The sequence below is a fragment of the Alexandromys fortis genome, unplaced genomic scaffold, assembly GCF_014885135.2.
Source record: "Alexandromys fortis isolate MF-2015 unplaced genomic scaffold, M_Fortis_MF-2015_v1.1 scaffold_72, whole genome shotgun sequence".
NCBI lineage: Eukaryota > Metazoa > Chordata > Mammalia > Rodentia > Cricetidae > Alexandromys > Alexandromys fortis.
This window is the reverse complement of record NW_026067969.1, coordinates 1,955,193-1,974,470: the sequence shown is the minus strand read 5'-3', so window position 1 is coordinate 1,974,470 and position 19,278 is coordinate 1,955,193. Positions and strand designations below refer to the sequence as shown.

At 46.8% G+C, this 19,278-nt stretch overlaps 1 protein-coding gene across 1 annotated transcript; it reads right to left on the bottom strand.

Moving 5' to 3' along the window:
• Positions 1–6,663: 6,663 nt before the first annotated feature.
• Positions 6,664–9,503, bottom strand: LOC126509334 (vomeronasal secretory protein 2-like). The gene is made up of 4 exons (XM_050155175.1): positions 9,279–9,503; positions 8,798–8,832; positions 7,847–7,957; positions 6,664–6,797 (listed from the first exon to the last, which is right to left on the bottom strand). Exons 1-4 carry the CDS (start codon positions 9,497–9,499, stop codon positions 6,664–6,666), a joined length of 501 nt encoding a protein of 166 aa, XP_050011132.1. The 5' UTR covers positions 9,500–9,503.
• Between the last annotated feature and the right edge of the window lie 9,775 nt (positions 9,504–19,278).

The following is a 19,278-nucleotide window of genomic DNA, read 5'->3' as shown; positions in this document are numbered from 1 at the left end:
ACAGGGATGGGGAATAAATGGGATAGAGATGCATGATGTGAAAGACATAAAGATTAAATAAAAAGAAAGTTTAAAGAAATACACATCTTATCAAAAGCAATCTGCAGATTCAACACATTCTATCTCAAGACCCAGCAATAGCACTCTTGGCATATATACAAAGGATGCTCAATCATACTACAAGGACACCTGCTCAACTATATTCATAACAGCTTTATTTATAATAGCCATGACCTGGAAATAACCTGGATGGCCCTCAACTGAGGGATGGCTAAAGAAAATGTGGTACATTTACACAATGGAGTACTATTGAGTTATTAAAAAAGAGTGACATCAGGAAATTTGAAGGCAAATGGACAGAACTAGAAAAAAATCATTCAGAGTGAGGTAATACAGTCTCTGAAAGACAAGCAAGGTATATACTCACTCATAAGTTGATATTAGCTGTAATATAAAGGATAATCCACAGCCCCAGAGAGGTTAGGTAACAAGGAGGGTCCAAGGTGGAAAACATGGGGCTCCCTGAGAATGAGAAAGAGATCTCTAGGGTGGATTGGGGCAAGTAGGGATAGGAACCTGAAGGATCAAGTTGGGGTCTGGGTAAAGTGGAAAGTGATAACTGGAAGGGGGAAGCTTTTCAGAGTCAAGTAGAAACTTCTGGTTTCTTGGCTATCCTAGTGGCTCACAAGATTTATTCTCAGGAGCTGAAAGAGTTTGATTATTGTAATCTAAGAGCTTTGTTGTTCTTTTGGGCAGGGTCTCATTGTGTAGCCTTAGCTGGCCTGAAACTCACTATGTAGACCCAGAGTTTTGAAAGTTGCTTACAATGCACTTCCTGTTTACTTAGATAATATTATATCCTTCTAAAGTCTTTGGTGGAGTTGAATTTATGGTTATAGTTATAGTTTTCCTTAGTTATGATAAAAGATAAAGTAGATATAGATATTGTAACTGTAATTCTTGCTTGATAACTGTTTTTATATGTAATTTTACTATGTTAAAGTTAAAGCCTTCCTTTTTATTTAAACAGAAAAGGGGAGGTGATGTGAAAATCCCCTCTGTGTACTGTGAATACCATTAATGAATAAGGAAACTGCCTTGGCTTGTTGATAGGGCAGAACTTAGGTAAGTGGGGAAGATGGAACTGAATGCTGGGAGGAAGAAGGCAGAGTCAGAGGGACACCATGGAGCCACCAGAGTCAGACATGCAGAATCTTTGCCAGTTAGCCACTGCCATGTGATGATATGCAAACTAATAGAAATGGGTTAAATTAATAGAAGAGTTAGCCAATAAGAAGCTAGAGTTAATGGGCTAATGTGTTTTAATTAATACAATTTCTATGTGATTATTTTGGTTCTGGGTAGCCTAGAAAAAGAAGTGGCCTCCTCCTACACTGTCAGAGACCAGCTTCAACAAAAATACCACTTACCAGGGTATGGGAATCAGAAAAATAGAAAAGAAGATGAAGACATGAGAGAAAAATTATAAAACAGAAACATAGGATAGATCGGAACGGAGCTCCAGTGAATACTGAAATTGCCCATGTTTAATTCCCAATTGCTTAAAACACCCCTGACCCCAAAAGGTAGGAGTAAGATCTAAAAGAAACTGCATTAACATGATACAAAGAAGTCAACATACTAATTGAAGGTTGCAGGCTACATTCTTAGGAAAACACTTTGTTGGTAGAACAATACAAATCACACTCATACCCCAGACCAAAACATTTTGTAGGCAAACCACTCCCTAGGTGGAATCCTTAGTTGGATTGTTACACTTTTGTTTGAGGTAGAAACATATCTACTTCTCTATTCCTGAAATACAAGGTCTGGATATTAGCCACTTCTGTTGACAGTAACCTCAGAGAACTCTCTGATCTAAATCTAGGTGGGACCTTTGTTTGAGGTAGAAACAGGCAATAACCTTGAAGGAATAGGAGTGAGTTCCAACTCTCTTCCCTTTGGTCAAAGTGGAAATAGGCTCACATTTTTGAGCCTCCACAGGTTCCTGTTACCATCAAGGGCATGCGATGCCAGGGGTCTTGACTATCACCTGAGACCATGTTAGAGTCCAGGGACCACACTGCTACCAGGGCCCATAAAGACTTGACTGACCTGTGCTACTGCCTGGGGCCATGGAGATAATTAGGCCCAAGCTTCTGCTGAGGGCCATGTCTGGGTCCATGATCCTGTTGCAGCTGAGGTATGTGCTGATATCTGTTGCATGTGTTAACACAGAGACCCATGTAAACCATGTGTGTTGTGGTCCTAGGGTCATGCTGAGCTGGACCCTACCCTCATTAGCCCTGGGATAGCTGGCCACAATGGCCACCAAAACAAGAGAGCTAACCCCTCTCCTCATAGGAGAGCTTCCCCCAACACCACACTTGGAAAAGCTGGTGCTACCCCTCACAAAGGGTGATGGAAAGCTGGCTCTACCCCTTGCCTGAGGGGGTGGTTCCAGGGGCCCAGACTGACCAACTCAGCTACCATCAAGGCACACAACCAAGGTTTGAGTTGGCCCACACCAGCATCTAACTTGCCTATAATCTGCTGGGGCACATTAAGGGACAGGTCCTGCAGAAACATAGCTACAGGATCTCCATGACTCAGGGCAACAGCAGGATATCTGAGAGGAATTTCTGTAAGGGTCCAGTATTGATGATTCACCAGAGGCCTTGAACCTGACCGACAACTCATTACACAGTGAATATTTGCAAGTAAAGCTATTTGGACCAAAGGGTCTACTTGGTGACACACCTCAGTTCCCAATGACACTACGGTGCATGAAGAGGAGATGGAGATGCTGGAAAGACAGAGGAGGGAAGTGGGTTTTGTTTGTTTTTGTTTTGCTTTTTTGTTGTTTTTGGTTTTGTTTTCTATTTTTATTTGTTTTTATTTGATATTTTAATTTTTTCTTTTATTACTTCTTTTTTGTTTTGGTTTTTATTATTTCTTTTTTAATTTTCTTTTTGTGGGGGAATGCTACAAGGGTGAAGTGCAAATATAGAGGGGCTGGGAAATGAGTAGGATTGGGGTGTGCAATATTTAATTCCCAAAGAATCAATAAAAAAAAACTTTGTTAAAAAAGAATGAAACCCGTAGTTTCATATGTTTGAATACTTTATTCCCAAATTTAAGAACTGTTTGGGTAGGATTAGGAAGTGTGTCACTGGGCGTGGGCTATGAGGTTTCAAAAGTCTATGATGTTCTGAGTCTTTCTCTTTCTCTGCCACCTTCTTTGGACCAGGATGTGAGTTCTCACTACTCCCAGCACAAGGCCTGCCTGCCTGCTGCTCTGCTCCACACCACGGTGGTCATGGACCTTCTGAACTGTAAGCACCCTCTAGATGCTTTCCTCTGTAAGTTTCCTTGGTCATGGTATTAGAAAAGTAACTAAAACAAAGTCTATCTTTCATCCTGCGTGTAGGTGGTGACTGTGTCTCTTCCCATTGGTGGGTGGATGTCTTCATAATCTTACAAAACTGGCTGATCAGTGAAAAGGGAAAGGGAGTGATTGATACAATATGGGCCTTTAATGAGCTAACAATCTTTGATTTTAAAAAAAGGCTTCTCAGACAAAGAAAGAAAGTTTATGTCTTACCACGAGATGAAGAAAACCCAGTAACCAGGCAGAAACACAAAGGACCTCATGAGGATCTCACTTTAGCCTCCCCAGGGTCCTCCATCCACCAGTGTCCACTGAAGTGACTCAAGGCACACAGCACAGTGTGACAGACATAGAGTCCACCACAGAGTACCACACAGCACACATCCTTTGTTGTAATAGGAGTGGCGGGCTACATTCCTGTCACCAGGCTGCCCGCACGGCTAGCTTTATACCCGAAATAATTACACGGAAACTGTATTCTTTTGAATACTGCCTGGCCCATTAGTTCCAGCCTCTTATTGGCTAGCTCTTACATATTGATCTAACCCATTTCTAATATTCTGTGTAGCACCACGAGCTGCCTTACCAGGAAAGATCTTAACCTGTGTCTGTCTGGAGTGGGAAAATCATGGCGACTGCCTGACTCGGCTTCTTTCCCCCAGCATTCTGTTCTGTCTACTCTGCCTACCTAATTTTCTGTCCTATCAGGCCAAGCAGTTTTCTTTATTAGTTAACCAATGAAAGCAACAGATAAGATACAAGACCCACCTCCATCAGTCCTTGGGGTGGCGGGGGGGAGGGGACAAAGGCCAAGGGGAACATTGAGCCATTCTATGTTTTGGGAGACTTTACACTATTTCTAGAGTCTTTAGAACAGGCAGCTTTCCTGTGAGACTCTGTGCTACCCAGGCAGCTGTCAGTCCTGCTGGATTTCACTCTGGCAGCAGAGGCAATGCACACACACATATTCTTCAACACAAAGCTTCCTGCTCTACAGGACTCTAGTAAGATTTAGGTTTCCAGAAACCAGGCTTTAATAGCTATCTATAATGACTTTGCAGGTTTCCTGCCCAGCGAGTTATGAACCACTTGCCTAGAAGCTAGAGGGGGATGCCACCCTTGAGGGGGAAACAAGCAAAGGGGCTCATGGCAGGAGATGAGATGGAAGGATACGCAGAGGGGACTCCGGGAGGGTCCCAGTACCACCTGGAGGAACATGATACTTTGGAAGATCAGGAAGATTCCTGGTCATGGCTAGCCCCTCTCTGTCATAAGTAGGCAGATCTAGTCAGTCTAGGACGGGGACCTTGAGTGGGAGATACCATTCCTGGGACATATCGATTCCAGGGTTCCCACACAGTAGAAAACCCATTAAGATACGAATCCCCTTGATCCCCTTTTGTTGTCTTATTGCTATTGCTAGAACTTCAAGCACTATATTGAAGAGGTATGGAGAGAGTGGACATTCTTGTCGTGTTCCTGATTTTAGTGGGATGGCTTTGAGTTTTTCTCCATTTAATTTAATGTTAGCTGTCGGCTTGCTGTAAATAGTTTTTATTATATTTAGGTATGACCCTTGTATCCCTAATCTCTCCAAGACCTTTATCATAAATGGGTGTTGAATTTTGTCGAATGCTTTTTCAGCATCTAATAAAATGATCATATGTTTTTTTTCTTTCAGTTTATTTATATGGTGGATTACATTGATAGATTTGTGTATGTTGAAGCAGGGAATGCTGATTGCTCTTTGGGCTGACGAGGGAGGGGGACTTGATTGGGGGAAGGGGAGGGAAATGGGAGGTGGTGGCAGGGAAGAGACAGAAATCTTTAATTAATTAATTAATTAAAAAAAGAAAACCCATTAAGAGCACCGGGCTAAGAGCATGAATAGGAGCACTCACTCCCCAGCCACCCCTGGCTCCCTTAGCCATCTTATCTGGAAGCTAGGTTCTCTCCCACAGAAGCCAAGAAAAGGACTGAGCTTCTTTACCACACACAACTCTGTCAGTGCCCCGGGCACAAGCTGTGCGCTAAGAGCGCACCACATGGCCTCTCATAGATTCCCCAAAGTCCCCACTGGAATAAGATCCCCGTGGAAACCTGCACACATTTGCATCTGTAACACTGTCTCCCCAGCTGTGCCCAACCTAGTAGCTTCCCAAATTCTCCACAAAGTCAAACACCTTCTGAAGCCATAGAGGGGAGGGCAGGGGTTGCCCCATCATATGAACTTCTAGGATGTTCTACATCCTACAGGACTGAGGTAGTCAGACTTTGGGATCTGGTACCTACTGGGTCCCAGAGCTCCTCAATTATGTCATAGAGCTTCTGGGAGTTTACAGGAGACTCCAAAGCACACACTGAGTCCAAAATGGCTGCTTAAGGCTTTACTTGGGTTTAGGGTGGGACAAAGGGTCCTAGCAGAAGTGTGGTCCAATGGGCAGTGAGATGGTCTTGAGGGGTGTTTCTCAGGGTTGGGTGGTCCAGGGAGATGAGTATTCCAGGAGAGGCAGTGCTATTAACTGGTGAAGAGTTGACTCAAGATTTGCAGTTCCAAGGGACAGCTGTGACAGGAAGAGGACAGAGATGAGGCCCCCTCCTTCTACAGTGGAGCTCATAGGAAACAGATGCCAATCAGAGAACTCCCTTCCCACAGACACTGTGGAGATGTTGCCACACACTCATGATCCTCAAGCACAGCCTGCCATGTTTACCAGCAGGTCACTAAGCATCTAAGTAGTCACTAAGTACGGAGTGTGTTGGGTGGGAGAGGAGACCACATGGAGCCCATGACATGGGAAGGAGTCTCCTAAAAAGAATGGGTTCCCAAGTGTCCAGGGGTTTTGCTTGTGGTCACATCCTTGAAAGGCCACTCATACCTGAATGGATACAAAGGGTCTCTCGTATCTCAGTTTAAGGATCCAAAAAATGAACCACAAAACTCAAGTACTATGGAGTCTGAGCTGTCCTAAGTTTCTTCCAAGTGTCACTTACCATTGTGGTTTTTAGGGACACACATTTCTGTAGAAACGAAGAAAAATCCAGGGTTGAAGATGTGTGCTGAGAAAGACCTAGACCCCATCACACACGCATCTTAGATGTTATCATAACCAAGACCTGGAATATGGTGAGGGAAGAGTAGGGCAAATGGAGACAGAAAGAGACACCAGGGCATGGAGAAACACAAGGGTTTCTGAATAAGGCTGACACAGGAGAACAGGAGGGGTGTGGACAGTTCTATGTAACTACAGGAAAGTATGGTCTCTTGTGGTCTAGTCTATGATCTCTAAAGTCACCTGCTCTCCTCTCTGCTCAGGAACCATGATGTTTTCTGGTGGGAATCCTTTCTGTTGTGCGAACTTCTTGAACTCTTCTAGGGCCTCGTGGTTTTCTGTGGGATCCTTCCCTGGGGGCAGAGACCAGATGAGCACATGGTTGTGACTGTATAGTGCTGCAGGGAGTCAGTGGTACAAGGGCAGGATCACTGCCCAGCACTAGGGGCGTTACCCTGAGCTAGGTGCAGGTAGGAGAGGAGGGAGCACTTAGAGAAGACAGGGAGATGGGGTATGGATGGAGAAGAAGGACATAGCCTGCAGGGAGGTACAAAAGGATGGGATATATTCTGAATGGCTGCACAGAATTGCACCCTGACCTGGAAGCACCCTGGTCACAGGGATACCTGTCTGTCTCTCAAGTCCAGAGGGACATTGCCAACCAAAGGTCTCTTTTTGGACTCAACCCTTTGAACTGACATACCTGAAATTTGATACCCCAGAAAATGGTACTGGACAGTTTATTGCAGTGGCATAATCCTTCTGTACACTGGGTGAATATATGTCACTATGATTGATTTAATAAACATTAAAACTGACTGCCCATTAGTTAAACATGATAAAGTTAGGTGGGAAAGTCAAACTGAGAATGATGGGATGAGGAAGGGTGAGGTCAGAGGAATTTTCAGCCAGATGGAAAATTAGTTGGACACACAAAATGGTGTAGAGGTAAAAGCCACAGGCCTTTGGACAGCACATAGATTAATAGAAATGGGTTTAGTTGTAAGAGCTAGTTAATAATAAGCCTGAGCTATTGGTTGAGCATTTATACTTTATATTAAGTCTCTGAGTCAGTTATTTGTGAAGTGATTGCTGGTTATTTGGGAACAAGCAGTCAGAACAGGAAAAGTCAGCCTATAGTTCACTGCTTGGAACTTCCATCCTGAATTGTTTTGGCCCTGAGGGCTATATCTGTTCTTTTCTCTGAACGTCCCCATCAACCTGACCCTTCTCACTCAGATCTTGCCCACTGCACAGGCAGCACCTGGTGTCCAGAACCTTGATACACATCAAGTCTTCCGTACTAAGCATTCTAGTCCCTAGTGCCAGGTTGTAGCTACTGTACATCCTCTGGCTTCTGGTGATGGAGATGACACAGGGCATGGGGTACCCAGGGTCCTACCTATGAGCTCTCCCATATAAACTTTCTGCTCAAGAAAACGGCATTCACTGTATAAGATGTAGTGGTCCATCACTGGCAGTTCATAGATGTACATGAGATTCGTGCCCCAAACTGTAGATAAACAGAGAAAACAGGTCGGCAGTATTTCAGACACGTTGTTCTGACTGTGCTAAGGAGCTGGGTAGAGCAGGTTCTCTGCTTTCCTAGTGTTGCAGCCCTTTAAGACAGTTCCTCATCGTGTGGTGACCCCAACCATAAAATTATTTCATTGCTACTTCACTGCTGTAATTTTGTTACTGTTGGGAATCATAATGTGAATATCTGATAAACAGGATATCTGATATTGACTCCCAAAGGGGTCACCAAGCACAGGTTGGAAACCACTGGCCTAGGATGGTAGCGCTTGCACGCATGCATCCCTTATTCCCTTCTTCCGGCAGTAGATGCGGTATACCCAGCTCTTCCTAGCACCAGCTGCCATGAATTCTCCACTAGGATGGACTGCACCTTGAACAGTAAGCTGAAATAAACGCCCTTTCCCTAATCCTTTGGGACAGAGAGTTTTATCACGGCAATGGGAGAAGAAATTCAGACGGGCTCACAAGCCCTGTATTGGCCAGGCTTCTTTGTCTTATCCAGCACTAATTCAATCTGTGCGCACTCCTCCTCAAACCTGGAAAACAGGAAGCACAGCAGCAGCGTCTTGCAGGGCCCACACCTGCGTTCTGCTCAGCTCGCATGATGAGTCAGTGACCTGTCTACCCCATTTCAAGTGCAGTCAGGATTTTTCAAGTGATTGCGGTGATGGTGTCCCCTTAAAGCATGAACCTACTTGTCATCAACACTCAAAGCATAGAGGAGAGGGGAAGGGAAAGCTGGGAAGACTCATGGTGGTGACATTCACATGTAAAAGACCATAACCTCCATGTTTCCTTTTTCCAGGGCTCTCACCATAAAAGGGAATTGTTCCACATGGCTCTTCTGCTCTGTGATGTTCCGGTCATTCACTATGACTTTCCTGTACCAGATCCCCGAGACCTGTAACGAACAGAGCCCTGTATACCGTGTACACCCAATACACCCCAGTCCAAGCCAAGTTCTTCCTCAGGCTCCAGCACATGGGAAGGAGTCTGAAAAACATTTCAGAGCCCAGGCTGAAGCCCCTGACATGGTCTGGCCCCCAATCCCCAGTTCTGTGTTCCTTAAAGTTTTACCAAAAACCCATGTTCTAGTTAGGCAGAATGTGTCTGTTCCCAAAGTCCCCAAAGTCATCTGTTCTAGGACAGGGCATAAAGGTCCACCCCTGAGAAACATTCTGGTTCTTGGAGTCACTGCAACTAGGACCCTTCTGTGGGTCCAGCTCTGTGGTCCAGCAGGGCCCATGCCTGCTGGTAGAACAGCAATAGAGACAGCAAAGCAGTAAAGAGCAGACAAGACTCCAAGCTGAGGTGCAGTGCTAAAGACCAGACTCTGAGAACTAAAAAGCTCATGAGTGCCGGCTCCAATCCTCAGGCACTGGACAACAGTCAAGCATCCTTCCACCATCGCTCCCTGCCTCACATTCTTGTCTTCCGAGAGGAAAGGCAGTTCATCCTGGGCTCGTAGGCCAATCACCAGGACGAACAGTGTAACAGTCAAAAGCAGGCTCTTCATCTGCAGGCTCCGTCCTATAGACAAGGCAGGTCACACGGATGACAAAATGAGGCTCTGCTGGCTCCTTGGAGAATGCCCTTTATGGTCACAAATGGCACTGACCACACCCCACCTCGACAAATCCGTGTCCATCACGGGCATGGAGGTTATTGTGCAGCGATATGGTGATCATTCTTTACCTACTGCAGATGAAATACACAATGGCCTGCAATGTCTGCACGTCCAAAGGTGCCGCATACACAGAACCCACAATGGTGTATAAATGACTCTTGGACAGGAGTAGAGAACAGGCAGCCAGGAAGGGGGAGGGACCTGGATGCCTCCTACTCCTTCTTCACTCCCGCGCTTGCTCCCCAGCCACCCCTGGCTTCTCTCCCACAGAAGCCGAGAAAAGGACTGAGCTTCTTAACCACACACAACCCCGTCAGTGCCCTGGGCACAAACTGTGCACTAAGAGCCCACCACATGGCCCTATGCTACTCGGTGACCCTGCCCCAGATGTGAGTAGGGATACATTTGATGTGATCTAGCTGACAGCTCAGGAACTTCTGTGTCTGGACTGCTCTGAGAGGGAGGGACCACGTAGGAACATTAGAGACCGCAGTTACCTAACAAGCTTCACGCTGTGCACCAGGCTGCTCTGCTCTCTTCCCGCATTTCTTACCTCACAGAGGCTCACCCTTATCATTTCCCTTCTGGAACCATCACCCATCTATCTACCCAATTATATTCCAAGCTCCTGAGTAGAGCCTTGACCCCTGGGGTTCACCCTTTATTCCAGAAGCTGGGAGGTCCTAGCTATAAATCAGTCATCAATTTGTGCCCACTACAGTAAAGTGTCCCCACTGTAGTTCAGGGTTTCATCTCCAACAAGGCCTTGGAGCCTTGGCCACTTCATCTTCCGTTCTCAGCTTAGCTCACTCTCCATTAGGAACTCTGGTTTGCCCCTCCCCATCCTGATGACCTGAGTCCCATCTGACCTGAGCTCTAGAGAGAGGTTCTAGTCCCACAATGGCACCTTTGTGCCTCTGTAGAACAAGTTTGGATAGCTTCAAGGACATCTAAACAATATTAATGAGCACCCTATGGCAGGCCCTGGACTGTGCTGAGAAGCTGTCATGATCCAATCCTGTTAGCTGCTACTGCACAGGAAGCCTGACATCCTGGATGTGAGAGGGTGGGGCCAGCGCTCCTTAGCACCAGAGATTAGTGAGCAGCCCGGAGTCTACACCCAGGGTGCTAAGGACTTTGTGTACTTCGTCCTGCTGACCACACCACGGACACCTTCCACATCACTGTGAGGACCTACTGATGTCAACACTTACGGCAATGGTGTGTGTGATTCTTCCCTTAGCCAAACCAGGAGAGCCACATGCAGATGATAAACAGGTGAGGCCTGCCCCCACGAGTCTCGTGCAATAAGAAGGGCAGCTGACTCACGCTACCACCACTTCCCATCATCTATCTACCTGTCCTTCCCTGTGTCCCAGTTGACTGAGTTCTACCAAGTGGTCAAGCTATGTTCATGGACACCTGTAAGTTAAAGTGATAAAAGACACCATGGGGAGGAGGCAGAGGACTGCAGGTAACCCTGGGAGGATAAGAGGTAGGACAGGAAGTGGAGGTCTCCTCATGGAAGATGCTCTCAGGAGTCAACAGGCATTTGTGCTCAGGCTTGGGTAGACCTTATGGAGACTGTAAGCCATAGACGAAGGAAGTCCTGGCTTGTGTTGTTCCCATGGCCTAAGGCATTTCTCTTCAGGCCTCCCCTTTCTTTCTGGTGGCAGTTCCTGCAGGGATTCCCAGTTCCTCGGCTCCAGCTTTCATTGCTTTGGGTTGTGTCCCTCACTACCTTGAATTTTAACCTCAACTTGGCCACCCCTTCTCTGTCTGGCTAATTCCTGGGTACCTTGCTGCAAAGGACAGTGGCTGGGCTTTATTTGGAATAGATAGTTGATAGAATTTCTGTTGGTGCCAACAGCACCAGGCACAAGGGGAACTGGCTGGGACTGAGGTGTGTCTTAGTTAGGTCTCTGTTGATGTCCAGAAGCAACTTGTTTCAGTTCATAATCCATCACCCAGAGAAGCCAGGGCAGGAACTCAAGTCAGTAACCTGGAGGTAGAAACTGATGCTGAGGTCATGTAAGAGTGGCGCTTACTGGCTTGTTCCTTATGGCTTTCTCAGCCTGCTTTCTTATAGCACCAAGAACCACCAGTCCAGTGGTCCTTGCCCACATTGAGCTGTACACTCCCACATCAACTACCAATTAAGAAAATATACAGGCTTTTCTACAGGCCAATAATGTGGGGGCATTTTCCTGGTTGACGTTTGCTCTTCCCAGATGACTTCAGTTTGTGCTGAGTTGTCATCAAATTAGCTAGAACAAGATGCATCTGAGACTCCTGGGGACCAGTCTGACCTAAAAGATTACCTACATCGTGTATACTAAAAATTATTTCCCTAAATGGGATTATTTTAGCCATTTTAGATTCATTTATTTTATGTGTATAAGTCTTTTTTCTCACATGTATATGTGCCCTACACAGTTGCAGGTAGAGGAGGAGGTCAGCAAAAGGCATCAGATTCCCCTTGGAACTGGAATTACAGTTGTGAGCAGCCCTATATGTACTGTGAATGGAGCCCAGGTAATCTACAAGAGTTGCATCTGCTTTTAACCAATGAAATAACTCTCCAGTCCCTCATTCATTATTGAGAGGTGTGTATCCATAACTCTGAATGTTTGCGTATAGAATACACTCGGGTTGAAGCATAAGTGGTCAGTTAGGAGATGGGCTGTGGTTAAGTGCCAATGACCAACCAACTTGGTCCTCTTGTAGATTTTTGAAGACAGTGCCTGTCACAACCATCATAGATCTCACTTTCACTTTCAATGCCCATGTCCCTCTTTTCTGTTTCCAGTAACAACTCTGGTGAAGCCCAGATGTGTCATGAGTTACTACAGCTAATTAGGGCAGTTCCTAATTGGATAAAAGCTGCCTGGTGTGGTAGTGCACAGTCCCAACACTTGGGAGGCAGAGGCAGGAAGATTAGGAGCTCAAAGCCAGTCTCAATTTCATACTAAATTTTAGGCTAGCCTGAGCTACATTAGATTCTGTCTTTTAAAAGAAATCAACCATTTAAACTATTGAAGTAGAAAATTCTGGGCTGTGTCAATCAGTCAGTGCTGGGAGGTCATTTGACAAGATTCTGAGAAAGAACTGTGTGAAGAAGAGACTCACCCTTACTTTGAAGAAGAGCGTCTACAAAAGATCTGCAACCTGGGCCACTCCTGCTGTGCAATACGGCCATTTATACAGCGTCAAGGACCAGTGAGGATGTCCACTCTCCATGTGTATGTGTAACGCAGTGCAGAAGGTTCTGTTGAGCCTGAGTCTCGAGACACACACACACACCTCCCCGCGCACTAGCAAGACTACCACGGAGCCAACTTCCGATGCAATTTATTGTACAGGCTTGCAAGCAGGGGCCTTCTCCCACTCACCAACACAGCGGGTGAGGAAGACAGGCCCTGAGCTCACAGTGCATGGGGTCTTTAAAGAGAAAAATTGCAGACAGGGAGTTATGTGCCTTGGCGTTACTGATTGGGGTAGGGGGATAGTTGGCGCTAAGTCAAGAGGGGATTTTTGTAACTTTCCACAAAACCACCCAGTAACTGAAAAAAATAAATTATTTTTCTAGCTTCTGATAGGCTGTCCTCAAGTCTCTGGGCAGCCAGGCAGTTTTCATGCTGGTTGTGGCTTTTCTCTGAATTCACAGGTACATGGGGTGGGGTGCCTGGGGTGGGGTACCTGCTAGGTTACACTCTCACAAAGATGAGCCCTAGGTCTAAAATGGCTTTAGTTTTGTCTCTTCAGTTCCAAATATAGATTCAGGGTTAGTAGGAGAAATATATATTTTTTTTTACAGGAAGAGAAAGACCCTATGTGGAGATGGTGTAACTGTCTGTGTGTAAGGATCCAGTAAGTCTACAAACAAAACCAGAATTGTCAAGTTACTTGGGTTCCCCATATATGACACCTTCCACACTGATTTTCTGCAACCCTCGATGTCTTAGCTCTCCTTTCACTGTATTGTTCGGTATTCATTGTATCAACTATCCCTGCTCTATTAGGTGCTCCTATCTCCTGATTGCTTAATTATACATTATTACAAGTGTGACATATGCCATGAGCAAGCCCAGATGAAGCAAGGTGAACAATCACTACGGGCACAAGGGGTTGTAGATTCAACTGTCTGAGTCAGCTGTACAAAGGGGACATTTAAAGACGTAATTGAGGGTATTGACGGGAATGAGACCCGAATAAGGAAGTGGAAGAGGACTCCCAGAGGGAGGAACATTCAGTGGAGCCTGGAAGGGGCAGACAGAGCCTGGCTGTAACAGGAAGTGACTGGAGGGCAGAGAAGAGGGAGTGGATGGCAGGACAGGGAGCGGATGATAGCCAGAGACCAGGTTAGAGAGGGGATAGCACAAACGGTGGTGATTTGGGGGCCTCTGATGCGGGATTCCCCTCTGTATGCTGTGAATATGTTTTGTTACCATTGGTTAATAAAGAATCTGCTTTAGCCTATAGCAGGGCAGAGTATAGCAAGGTGGGAAATCCAAGTAGAGATAGAAGAGAAAGAAGGCAGAATCAGGCAGACGCCATGCCACGTAGCTATTGAAGGAGAAAGACGCCAGAACCTTGCCAGTAAACCACATCCATAGTTTCCCCTCACTCTGGGGCCAGGCATACAGCTCTGATTGCATTAGAGGCTTAGTCAATACATATGAGCCTAATAAACCAGCTACACACCCTGTGGCCCTTAGATCCAGCACACCTCCACCCTGTCCAGCAGACAAGCCACCATGTGACCCAGCTTCCCACACTGCTCTCTATACTGAGTTCCACAAGGTGCCCTCATTTCCCTGAAGTCACTGTGGGGCTGGCTACTAAAGTGCATTCCTCCTCGTAACATACCCCCCCCCCCATCTAGGAGAGCCCTCCGGCGAGTTTCCACGGCAATGAGCTCAGCCTCTTAACCAATCTACCTGGCTCCCAAGCAATATCTCTTCAATATACATGAATCCTGTGTCTGCATCCAGGGTACACGAAACCCTTCTGAAGAAAACAACAGTTCCCCTCTGTCAGGAGCTGTTGTGAACAGGGCCCACCTGCCAGTGTCTTCATCCCATGGTCTGTGTTCCCTCAATGGAGGAAAGTCAGCCTAGCTTCACAGTGGGGTCCAGTGTGCAGGGATATTCAGGGTACCAGTCAAGGTCCATGCCCATTTTCCCAATGCCCAAAGAAATCAGCACAAATATTCTCACCCCAGATGTAGGGTGCAAAGGGCATTTGACTCAATGGCATAGCTCTTGTGTGGATGAGCATCTGGGAGCTCACAACTCCTGGGTAGTTCTCAAACGCCGAGGATCCAGAGGAATGGGCTAACCATCTTCTTCCTGCATAGGTGTAGTAAAAGGAAGCAGTGGGCTGCTTCCTGGCACCTGGCTAGCTTAACGCCCAAAATAACTACATGGAAATTGTATTAATTAATTACTGTCTGGCCCATTAGTTCTAGCCTCTTATTGGCTAACTCTCACATCTTGATTCAACCCATTTCTAATAATCTGTTTGTTACCACGAGCTCATGGCTTACCAGGAAAGATTCAGCATGTCTGAGCTGGCAGCTTCATGGTGGGCGGCTCTCTGCCTCTACCTCCTTTCTCCCAGCATTCTGTTCTGTCTACTCTTCCTATCTAAGCTGCTGTCCTATCAGAAGGCCAAGGCAGTCTCTTTATTTAACCAATGAAAGCAACACATAGAAAGAAGACCCTCCCCTGGACAGGCCTGTTGTGGAACACTATCCCCCAAGTCTAATACCTAACACCATTTGTGTGTGGCAGCTGTGGTTCTCAAGAAACCATCAAGACTAGGCCAGTCCAGAGATCCTCACAGAAGGAGGAGGTGGCACCAACAGACGGTCTCCCGAAGTTCTGTCTCCCCCAGGCTACACAAGGTCTCCCCATCTCAGGAGGTGCTTTAGAATATATAGAATATTAAAAGCTAAAGAAGACAAGCTCTCCATGTGGAGGGGCTGCCATCAAGCTGTGGTGAGACTTTTAAGTAATTCAGCTGCTTTGGGGTCGCCCACACCCCTCTGAGTACTGCTTCACCCACACACTGCAAACAATAACAATAACCATTCGCTGGATCACCAAGCTGGACAGCTGCTACTGGAGGGACTAGTTTGTGCTCAAGACACCACAAGACCAAGTTTTCAGCACAAAGAGATTAATTTGTCCCAGAGGGACAAAGGGTAGAGAATAAGAGACAAAGACAGGAGACAGAGGATGAGGTAGAAGGGGAAGGGAACAAGGGAGAGGGAAAAGGGGTATTTGTCCCAAGAGGGGTTGGGGGGAGACAAAGGACTGGCTCTGAATAGACAGTTGTGGTTCATAGGCAAATGGTGATTTTTAAAGGTGAAATGGAAACCCATGTTAGGATGAGGTATTTGATTTTAATTGCACACATTAATTAGGTGAGCCAAAGAGTACTTTTGGTTGGTAGTTGTCAATACTTTGGTAACTGGATCTTGGTAGTCAGCCTCAGGAGGAGGAAGTGGCCAAATGAGGAAAGAGACCCTTGGTGGCTAGCTTCAGGAATGTAATCTAACAATTTTTAGCAAGGCAGAGAGAATTGGGGAGAAGGACAAGGCCTGCCAGGTCCCCGTTTGCCTTGCTTAAACTGCTTTGAGTCTCTTCAGGTGCACTATCTTGGGTGAGTAGAAGTTGGGTATGTCTGGATAGGAAACATTCACACAAAATACATCAGAGGCTCAAGGACATCTTGCCTCCCTTGACCCCAGACACTCTAGGAGGGAGATCTGGTACATCATTGGTTTTGCCATTTAAGAAGTTCTCCCCTCCCAGAAACACACTGTGACATAGTCCCACATCCCTGAAGACAAAGAACAAGTCATGTGACTGTCAGGATTTCCCAAAAATTGTCTGTGAAATGGAACAACGCAAATATAAGCGCTTACAGAGAGGGAAGTATCAAGGTTTGTCTTCTGCTTCATTCAAGGCCATCTTGAACTCAACACATCCAGTGGGTTTCCTGGACACAAGGCAGCAGCATGGCTCTCTCCTTCACACCTGCCCCGATTTTCCAGCTCCCATGTATAGCACCCAGCAGCGAGGAGAGCTCAATGCTCCCTGCACAATACATATAGCAACCAGTCACAGTTCCAGGCTGCCACCTTGTGCTCTATGTCACATTGCCATGGAAGCAGCAAATTTGGATAGGTACAGAGCCAATGACCAACCCACACTCAGAGTTCAGGACAGTGGTCAACCAACACAGCCCAGACCGTTTTCCATGAGGACAGGCTATGCTCTTGGTCTCCAAATGTTTCTCCAAGGGTCTCTCCCCAAATAAAACAACCCTGACTATGCCATGTTCCCTCGGGTTTCTCATTGAAATTCTGCAGAGTCAGAGATTCCCTTCCTACACAGAAATGGGTGGTGTCCACACTGGTTTCTCCAAGCGACGACAGCATGGTACTTGGACATTCCTGTCATTCGCAGCGCGCAGCAGTACAGAATGCAACAGGCTGGACCTGGGTCTCCTGGGCTAAGCTCAGTGTTCCTGGGAACAGCTTTCCTGCAGATTCATAACTCACCTGATACAATTTCCTGACAAGAAAAGAGGATTCCATGTTCGCATCCTCCACCCCGCTAGTCAAGAGAACGTCTGTGGCTAGAGTGAGGAGACCATACAACCAAGACCCAAGCAGTCGGCCTGAGGGCAGGTACTCACAAGATGTTCTTTCTGAACTCCAAGTAGCCAACTCCGTGTTTGGTAAAGGTGACGGGTGGCAGCGGGCTTCTCAGCTTTGCTTCCTACCCAATAAATTATGTCCCAGTTTCCTGGTAGCTAAACTGGGGACGTCACCACAGAGAGAACAGGAGGGAGAGGAAGAGCCAGGGAAAGATTTCAGGTTGTAGCTGAAGTGGGAGTAGTTGCAGGAGGGACTTGGGAAGCATCTCAGAGCAGACTGGAGGGTCAGGAGGACCTTGATCACGACAAGCCCCTCTGCATGATTGGTAGGCTGTTGCCCGGGGGACTTCAGTCAGTGCCCTGACACCCATCCTCTCTGAGAGTCTGGAAAGAGGAAAGGGAGAAGCTCTAGAGGAAGTGATCATTTCTATAGGAGACACCTGGCTGTGCCGTCACTCATTCTGAGGAAGTCCATCATGGGGAGAGTGTTACCAGAGTCTGAAGGTCTGCTGAGAATCTAGAGTCTGAAAGAGAACCAGGGCTCCCGCGTTCCCACCCTCATATAGGTCCCATTCCCAACAGAAAGGGAGCCTCTATACCTCCCAGTCTCTCCCAGGACTCCCAGGACTAAGCACACACACCATTCCCTCTCCCCATAGCAATGCTGGGCACACAACTGTGTCCTGAAAACTGAGCTGTGCCCTCTCCCTCCAGCACCCTGATCCTGGGTCCTGTCTTCCCCACTGCATTAGACTCATGAGGACCCTGAAGACATCTCTTGCCCTCCACACCCATGCTGTTGGTCCTAGTCACCCAGAAGCTGGGTCCCAACAATGTGCTCAAATCAGTTATAGCTGTCTTTCCTCTCTCCACCCTGCAAGAGAAGTTGGGAGTCAGGCCAGGACTGCAGTTGCTCAGGGGTCCTTACTCTTCACTTCCCCCTTCTTTTTCATATCACAAAAGAATTTCATTGTCCTACTTTGTGGATATGTGTGTGTGTGTGTGTGTGTGTGTGTGTGTTTTCCTTTGCATATGTCTTTGGGCAGCAAATACAAGAGTGCACAAGTCCGTTTCTGTCTGTGCAGGTAAGTGGGTGCCTATCTCTCCATGTCACCGTCTGTGAGCATGTGTGTTGTGACTAGATGTTTCTCTGTGTGTCAACAGATCAGTGTATGTGTTTTCATATCTGTACTTGTATCATGTTTGTGTGTGCCTGTGTGTTGTCCTGTGTCGTTGTGCATTTTAGGGTATGTGTTGTATATATGTGGTTGTATGTGCACCTCTGTTTCTGTGCGTGTACATTTGTGTGTGAGGGTCTGTGTGTGCAAATCTCTGTGCATCTAGGCATACATTTCTGTGCTTATGTCCCTGTGTGTGTGTTACCTGATGTTTCCCACAGGTTCTTGTATCTGAACACATCAGCACCAGATGGAGGGATTTTTCTGGGAAACACGTGAACCTTTGGCCTTAAAGCCACCTGAGAAGACATGGGATACTAGTAGAATCTAGTATCTGAGTCTAAGCAGTTCTTGAACCCTCAAGATGTAAACAAACATCAAGGACTATGTCAGGGTCCGTAGTTCTACCATGACTGAGTTCTGTGCTGAAGTCGGGGTTCTACACTTCCTCCAAAGGTCACATAGAGGCTCAAGGTTAGAGCTGCAACCATTCTCACCTGAGTGGCCAGTCCCTCCACTCAGAGCTAGTATGTCAACCGGGCCCAAGCTGCTGCAGAAGACCATGTCTGGGTCCTTGGCCCAGCTACAACTAGTGTCTGTGTGGATGTCTGTAACCTGTGTCATCTCAGGAGGCCTTGGGAACCCTGCGAGATGTAATCAGAGGGCCATGGTTAGCCAGCCACGCCCTTCGCTGGCCCTGGAAAATCTGGCCTTGCCTCTCACTGGACACTAGAGCAAGAGAGCTGGACCCTGCATGCTGGAGAGTTGGCCCCACCCTTCACCACAGGCCAGAGTGAACCAACCCTGAGGGCATGCATG